This window comes from Macadamia integrifolia, chromosome 9 (assembly GCF_013358625.1).
Source record: "Macadamia integrifolia cultivar HAES 741 chromosome 9, SCU_Mint_v3, whole genome shotgun sequence".
NCBI lineage: Eukaryota > Viridiplantae > Streptophyta > Magnoliopsida > Proteales > Proteaceae > Macadamia > Macadamia integrifolia.
In genome coordinates, this window is record NC_056565.1 from 11,242,467 (window position 1) to 11,251,505 (window position 9,039).

The 9,039-nt window shown below is 35.3% G+C and overlaps 1 protein-coding gene across 2 annotated transcripts in view; it reads left to right on the forward strand.

The window, feature by feature from the left end:
• The window catches only part of LOC122088832 (methionine gamma-lyase-like), a 9,507-nt gene extending 1,056 nt beyond the window's left edge, over window positions 1-8,451 (forward strand). Inside the window, exon 2 of one of the 2 annotated variants that reach the window (XM_042658176.1) lies at window positions 8,159-8,451. In XM_042658176.1, coding sequence (XP_042514110.1) covers window positions 8,159-8,199 — 41 coding nt within the window. In that variant the 3' untranslated portion in view covers window positions 8,200-8,451. Of the gene's footprint in view, window positions 1-1,664; window positions 2,445-8,158 lie in introns of those variants that run through there. The other variant, XM_042658177.1, reaches the window with a different exon arrangement.
• Window positions 8,452-9,039: the final 588 nt, after the last annotated feature.

Below are 9,039 nucleotides of genomic sequence, written 5' to 3' on the forward strand. Positions count from 1 at the left end.
TTCGGTTTCGAGTATTACAACCCCAAAACCAAACCGAATCGCACCGAAAATCGGATGAACCTGAAACCAAACCGAAACCGGCTCAAAACCTAGACCGAAACCGAAACCAAACTGGTAAGAAACCGAAACACTCTAAAATTCATTAAAAAAATCAAAATTTGCATAGTTTTGTATACATTTGTATGGAAAGTCGAATCCAAACTAGACCAAAAACCAAAACCAACTCGGTTACAAATCGATTTAAGAAACCGAAGTTCAGCAGTTCAGCATTTGGTTGTTTCCCAATGGCTCCATACCGGTTTAAAAAACCGATCCAAACCGAAATGAACATGATAAATCCAAATCGGTACCAACCCGAACCCAAACCGCACCGAAGTCGACACCGGACAAAAACCGATAAATCCTTAATGGGTCGGTTTCGGTCAGTTCCAAAGTCACACCGAAACCGGTGAAACCGGACTGAAACCGCACAAACCCGGACCCTTGACACCCCTACTCAGCATCTTGATTTAATTGCTGTCTAATTGTTGCTTGTTATATTCACAAAAAACATTTAATGCACTCCTTTCAATAAGTCAGTAAGAGTAAAACTATCGGTTCACATAGGAGATGCATTAAATGGCTTCCAAAATTTAAAAATCCATTTTTTTTTTACCTTCATTAAAATAACTATTAATTGGGATTTAAAATAAATAAATAAATAAATAAAACAAGAGGTAAAAAACGAAAGGTTACAAATCCCTAGGGTGTCTTATATGTATGTACGGACATATGTAAAAAAAATGAATGATCCCTGTTTACGTGGCCCCCATGCTAACTTGGGAGCCAATGAGAGGGTGCATGTGAGAATCAAGGGTGGAGGTGTTATTTCGCCGTCCTTTGCCTTGGAGCAACGGCCGTATGACTAGGGAGCATTTATTTTCCCTAGCTATCTATCGATATATATATATATATATATACATGATGATAATCAAAGAGTAATTGTTTGAATTCGTGGATATTCCTATGAAGAAATACTTATGATACTCGCTTATGCCTTACCAAGTATGTTATCCCATTTTTGAATTGGTTTATTCTACTAAATGTAGTCACAATAGCGGTTTCAACAAAAAGAATTTAATCATTAACAAAGCTGAGGTCAATGAGGGTACTACAATGAAAACATTAAACCTCGAGAACCCAATCACTCTCTTTCGGATCCATGAAACAAATCTTAGAGATTTTTTCCCCTTCTAAAAGATACAAATGCAAATTCAATCAAACTATTGATATTAGAAAACCCAAAAGATTCTTCCATATAAGATTTCTGAGTCCAATGGAGTTCATAGGTAATGGAAGAAGCCACATCGAATATAGATTTATAGAAAGACCACTACTAAGAGCAGTACCACACCTTTGATTGTGAAATATAGATTGCTGGTTGAACCTTGTGAATGTATCTATTAATTTATATATATATATATATATATATACACTGTCTATGAAGTTTATTAAAGGATTGAATTTTCCTTCACGCATGGTAAAATTAAGAGGAATTCATTTATCGATGGGTACCATTGCTTTAAGATTGGAATAGTAAAACAGTAAGGAAGGAGATATTATTGACTTTGTACATTCTTGGTGGAGTAGCAATGGCCCTGGATGGATCTACTTTTCCTATCTAGGTGTTTCTCGAGTGAATAATGGATAGGGTGATGAAGTACTCAGTCAATTATGTTTGTTTGGACTCTAGATTATATATATTTGCAGTAGTTTATATATATATATATATATATATGTTGCAGGGTTTTTATCCATCATCATCATTAATAAAGACTTTGCATTTGATAGATATCTCTCATTCTTCATGGATAAGTGCACTTGAATTAATTAATCTTAAAGGAGGTATAATGTAGGAGAAACCTAAATTGAATTGAAACTTTTTTTTATCTGATACAATGGGTCGATCCTCATCCAGTATAGGGTATTAAAAAAAAATAATAATAATACAATATGGGTTTAGGGTTACCTCTTAAGTGCCACAATCGAAGCACCTCCAAAGGTTCACACCATTTCAACATTGAATCCATCAAAGTAGGAATCATCTTCAATCAATACTTTGATGGAGAAGAATATTGCGGAATCCTCCATCTAAAAATGGTAATCACCAACAGTTGGAGAGAGAGAGAGAGAGAGAGAGAGAGAGAGAGAGAGAGAGAGAGAGAGAGAGAGAGAACCCTTCTTCTCAAAATCATTGAGCTATATTATGACAATTTTCTTTCCTCTTAAGGCTTTTATATAGCCAAGCATGATTTCTTTCCTTATTAGGTTGCTAGTGATAAGTGGTGTCATCCTATTGAATCGTATGCCAAGGTATCCTACACTGAGTCTCACACAGTCTAATTTTATTAATCACATTCAAGTGCACCTTACTTTTCTAATAACCACAAAACCCGTAATTAATATATAAAAAAAAAAAAAAAAAAAGTATGTGTAGGTTCCTCCAATTTACAACATCTCATAATGAACCTCATATTATTGTCACTACCCTAGTCCATTGAACAACTAGTATAAAGTATCTTGACCAATCATTAGATAACAAAACAACATGTTTAAACGTTTATAAAAATATTTATTAAATAATAAGAATAATTTTATAAATTCTTTTGTAAATATTTTACAAATAAAACAACTAAGCTTGGATTTTTGTCTAATCAAGTTCAGGAATTTCTCTTGAAATACTCTCCCAACATGCGAAGTGGATTCCTTGTTAAGTGTTACTTTCGTCCATAGATAAATACAGTAAATCCAACATATTGATGTATAGCTAGTTATATGTAGATATATACACTAAAGTATACTGTGTAGGTCTGCAATGATAAAGACCTCACAGGTCTGGTGACCACACAACTGCCATGAGAATCCATTTACACTACAAATATTTGACAACAAACCATGTCAGGTTTTCGAATGATCAAGTCCGATAAACAAACAAAAGTTTATCGAGTATTTGTGTTTGGAATCTTCATTCCCAAATACACAGTGCAACTAAAAAGTGTCCAATTTCATTCCTTATTGCAAATACTTCAAGGTCATACCTTAAGACATACCTCAGGACACACGATCACTCATATTAAATTAAATGCAAATTAAATAAACAATTTTTGTTATGGATTTAATGGATTCCATATAATATCCAATAACATATAGTTGGTAACAAGAGGGTACTGAATATTATTCATTTATTGTGCAATCATGCAACTATAATCGGTGTTAGATTAGTTAAATTTAAAAAGAAATTAATAAAGTATAATTGGATGAGCATGTTTTTTAAAAGGGCTAAAACAAGACCATTTAATAACTAAGCCATCAAGCTATTCTTCATTAGCAGAGTCAAAACTAAGGGCCCGTTTGATAACATTTCTGTCATTTCTGTTTCAAGAAACGATAGAAACATAAATTTCTATTTCTAGAAACAAAAACGGAATTGAAGGTGTTTGATAAGTCATGTTTTTAGAAGTCGATAGTAACCAGCGAAAGAATGACCACGAGTCGTTTCCAGAAATAGTAAAACAAGTTCAACTTGTTTTGTCTGGGTCGTTTCTTGAACCATAAATAGGTAAAAATTTCAATTTCTAGTTTGAAAACAAGTGAAACGAAACAGTTTTATCAAATGTTTTTATTCCGTTTCTGCAGTTTGTGGACACAGAAACGACAGAAATGCGTTTCTTGAAACGTTATCAAATGGGGCCTAAATGTTTAATTTAAAACCATGCAGTTTGGGCTTATCTTTTGTGGCCCATTTATAGCCCAAGCTTGTCTGGGTTTAGTAGCCACCATACTCTGGACCAACGCCCATTTCTAAATGTTTCAACTTTCGAATAACTTGTTAAAAGTCCTAATAGCAATAGAATCTTAATAATCTAAGGTCACTTTAAATCATAATCTGAAGAATCGTTCCGCTGATCATAACCTCAAAATTATGCAAATTTCAGTGAAGTTTAAATGATAAAAATAAAATGTGAAAGATGGGACTCATGTTCGCGATGTGCTACCCATAAGAACAAACGTGGTGATTTTATTCCTCATTATTGTTGATGAATTTTAGGAACCTTTTCTTTTTTTTTTGCTAAAAATCAATAAAGAATTTTTTTCAAAAAATGAGAGAGAACGTTATTGGGCTGCTATTCCACCTTCGGCATGGCCATAACATAGGTTATGTAAACCTAAACCTTGGCCTTAACTGGCCGCCCCATTTTATATCCAATACAATAAAACTGGGGGGCTTCATCCCAAGATGAGGTTGTCATTATCCTCGCTGCATGCATCGCCAATTTATCAGCCGCGGCAATCAATACTGTCCAGGTATTGTTTTATACTCCACCATCTTTGCTGAAAAATCCATGGGATTTTTTATTTTTATTTTTGACACATGTCACCACAGCTTGCTAGTCACATTCGATCCAAATCTTCTGTATATTAAGAGACTTCATCCGATGAATTCCATCAAAAAATGTGGCAAATTCCGCCATGAAAATTGTTGCTACACCTTTATAATTTGTAAAGCATCTGACCGGAGCTCTAGAGCTATCACGCACAACACCTCCAGCCCCTAGTCTCCTAGGATTTCCCAATGAGCATCCATCAATGTTTACTATGAAAAAACCTTGAGGCAGGCATAGCCAAATCACTTCAATGATGGAACTTGCCGACTATGGAGTAGTCTGAACATGTACCTGTAAAGTAGAAGTTCTCTCACATTTTTCACATTAATTGAAACTAGAGGAGAACTCCAATAGATGATTCAACACTATCCTTACTACCTGCTGAGGAGAACATCTGATATTATCAAACCTCCATTTATTTCTATCAACTGACAAACATGCTGGAACCAACATACCCAATGCAAACCAGGCTTTATGAAGAGGGACCACCTTCGCTTTCCATTTCCACCATGAAAACAATTCCTCTATAGAAGGAAAACCATTCCACCTCTTATCAAACACACTTATCACCTCCATCTAAACGTTGACGCTGAAATTACATTCCAAGAACATGTGATAAATCGATTCTTGATTTGTTTTTTACACCTCACATCTAGACACCATTGCAACCTGACGTCTTGCCACCTTCTCATATGTGGGAAAAACTCCATGAGCTAATCTCCAACCAAAAAGAGATAACCGAGGGAGGAGACCCTTCATCCATACGAACCATGCTCATGATTTCACCGGAATTTTCTCTCTTAAACCTTCCCACACTGAACACACAGAAAACCGTCTTAAGAGCCCAAACTCTTTTATCCTGAACATTAACAGAGGGAAGCTGAATATCCTGGATTTGATCACATGCCTCCTTCAGTTGAGGAGACATTATCGTAAGCAGACTCCACCTCCCATCCTCAATAAATTCAGAAACTACCGCAGAGAGACTGCAAGGCACCTGACAATCACTTGGAATCATGTCAACAATTCGAGAGTGATTTACCTAACCATCCTACCAGAGTATAATGGATCCTCCATCCCCAATAATGCATTGTTCCAAATCACCAATAAAACTCCAAATTTCTTTAAACCATGAAGAATGGAAGATGTACTGATAGAAGATTTTAGACACCCATCTTTCTGATCATAACTACCTCTTACAAACCAACCAAACTTCGCAAGAAGAGCCAAGTTAACCTCCCAAAGACGATGAATGCCAAGACCCCCTTCTTTTTTTGGCTTGCATAATGCAGACCATTTGAATGTAATAGCCTTTGACAGAGTCACTTCCCCACTCCAGATAAAATTCTGAATCCATTTCTCCGTTAACTCCACATACTATGAAGGCCACAGATACACAAAAAAATTATGGATTGGAAACCATCCAGCCAACCTCGCTTTAAATTTATCCAGAAGGGGCAAAACCAATTTTCTTTTTACTCAACTTTTGAAAATTGTACTCCCAAATACTGAGTCAGGAAACTGCATTCAGGAATAAATAATATCTCCTTGATTTTATTCGTCCTTGTACGAGAGATCTCTCCCAGTACATCTGGCTCTTATCAAGGTTAAAAGCTTGGCCCGAGTAAGCATTTAATTATTTAAGAAATTTTTTAAAGCTTGAACTCTCAAATTTGCATTCATAAAGATGAATGGATCATCTGCATGTAACAGATAAGAATGAGTGTATGCATTTCGGGGACCAAGAATACCTTTTATCAACTCTCTCTGTCTCAAATCTGCAAGCCCACAGCAAAGCACTTTTTCAGCTAGAATAAAAAGCATTGGCGAGAAAGGATTCCCTTGTCTCAAACCCCTTTCTACTCCAAAGAAACAAACAGGTCCCCATTAATAAGAATTGACAATATTGTTGAGGCTAAGATTTGTCTAATTCAATCAATCCATTTATCATGAAAACCAAACTTTTTTAGAACATCAAAAAAAAATTTCCACTCCAGCATATCATACGCTTTTTGCACATCAAGTTTTAAGCCCATGTTTCCACCAAAGTTGTTGGAGTTCATCATATTGGTTAGCTTAGAGGCCAAACCAATAGTTGAGAACATAAACTTGCCTTTTTGAAATGCTCACTGTTCTTCTAAAATCAACTTTGGTAGCATTTTAGATAATCTCATTGCTAGAATCTTTGGTATCAGCTTGAAAACGAAATTGCCAAGAAAAACTGGACGGAATTGACCAACCTTTCTAGCATTTCCCATCTTGGGGATCAAGGTTAGAAAATTGCAGTTCACTACTTGGTAACAACACCTTCTTTGAAAAAAAAAATCTGAATTTTAGTACATACCTCATCTCCTTCAATATCCCACTAGATTCTAAAAAGAGTCCTTGGAAATCCATCCGGTCCCGGTGCACTTTTTGGATCCAAATCAAGTACTGCATCTCTAAAAATAGACCCTCATTCAGATACGAGATTCCCCATTGTGAAAACTCTCAAAATGCTACACAATATTTTGACCAATCTCATTAGAATCTGTAATCACCCTTCCATCCTCCATTTGCAGCTCCCTGATTACATTTCTCTCTTGTCTAACCTTCGTAGACAAATGAAGGATCTTAGAACATCTATCTCCATCTTTCATCCATCTATTTTTAGATTTTTCAGCTTAAAGCTTTTCCTTGGAGATCCACTGCTGTGTCATGAGCCTTCTTGGCGTCAAGCTCCTTGTCAAACCAATCATCATTTAGCCCCATTGTATCTCAATGTCTTTTTGAACCTCCTCCAGAGAAACTAACATTCTAGCCACTTCCTTGTCTACATGAGGGAATGTGTTTCTCGCCCAAGATCTTAGAGGACCCTTTAGGATGTGTTTGGTTGTATAGTTTGTTGGAGTTATTTTTTTGATTTGGCATAGATTCCGTAGAGAGTGGTTTTGATGAATGTTATTTTTGTTTTTGAGTCATTCTGGAAAAATGTTTGGTTACCCATAATTCTATTATGTATTTCTTTCTGAAAACTGTTTGGTTGACCAAAATATGTGAGAATGATTCTGTAGAATCAGTCATTAAAAACTGTTTGGTTACTTAATTTGTCAGTTTGATTCTTTGGATTTAATCTAAAAAAACTGTTTGGTTATTCTAACTCCATCAGTTGATAGTATTTAAAAATAAGCTATTAAAAAAAATAAAATTTGTACCTAGAAATTTATCTCTCCTTTTTCTACCCTATACAGCTAGGCTTTTAAACCATGTTTTCAATAGAGAAAATGGTGTATTTTTGTTGTTGGGTTAAAGTATCTCAAGGTGTAATAACATCCCCACTTGAATGGTACAATGTAATTGAAGGCTTGCCAAGCCTATGGCACATTCACCCATAACAATCATCGTTGGGGCAATGATCGTCAGTCCATGTTGTGTAGATCCTCGAAAATTGCAGTAGTGATAACACTAGTTGGGAATGGTTAGAAATAAGAGCATATGATGAGACCCACTACCTTTTCTTCGGCTCAGTGGAGGACTGTCGGCTGAGCTTCAGTCTGCTACTTATGTGATTAGTATTCTCTTACTCTTTTATTTAGTTCAAAATCCATTTCCATATTTACATGGGAATTAATTTCTGCAAATGGGAATTAATTCACGGTCATTGTTGCGAAACTTTGAAATGATATGCATTTCCTATCACACAGTTCATAATTAGACTGGTTTGAGACTGATGCAAGGCTATATTTAATTTACAGGAGTTACGGCCGATTGTGGTACCAGAAAAACCCATGTTTAAACATGAGTTCCCACCTCAAGATTTTTCTTGTTCCTGTATTCATGATTCATTTTAAAATTTTAAATTTATAACTTATACTTTTCAATGACCTCATCCAGTCCTTGAATGGGAAAGGCCACAAGAGGGGCGAAAAAATTGTTTATATTCTTGATGTGTGTTTCTGTTCTGTCCAATGGTCCATTTCTCTTTAATGAAATGGTATTGCCTATTTTCTTCAATGAAATTGGATTCAATTCCATTCCACCACTAAAGACCAAGAAAAATGGTTTCATTTCATACAAAATTAAAATGACCTTTTCTGTACTTAGATAACTAGTATGACCTGATAATGTTCATTGAAACATCTTCTTTTGAATAGAAAATGCTATGCAAATTTCAGAAAATGAATAGTTTTATTGAAGTGACAAGCAATTAGTGTGGCAACAATGCAGAGCAGAACTTTACTCCATTCTGTGAGTAGAGACATCTCTAAACCAAAAGTTGGTGTTAACATTGACCTCAATCTTGTTCTTAGAATAGTTTGTTTTGATTAACGAAACACATGTGTATGTATGCTTCTGTATGAGTGTCTGTGGGTGTTGATGCTCTGGAGAACAAACAGCATTAATGCATGGGGTTTTAGACTTCATTCTATCAGTCCTATCCATGAGATATTTTGGTTAATCATTTAAATAATGATCATGCCGACTGAAACTGGATCTCGTGCTCTAATCTGTTATGCCTCCATTCTGAGGATCATTCATATCTCAAGAACCATTCCAAACATAGAAACCGTAAAAAACAAAATTTATCAGTTGAAACCCTAAATTTCAAGATTCAAAAAAAAAAAAAAAAAAAAAA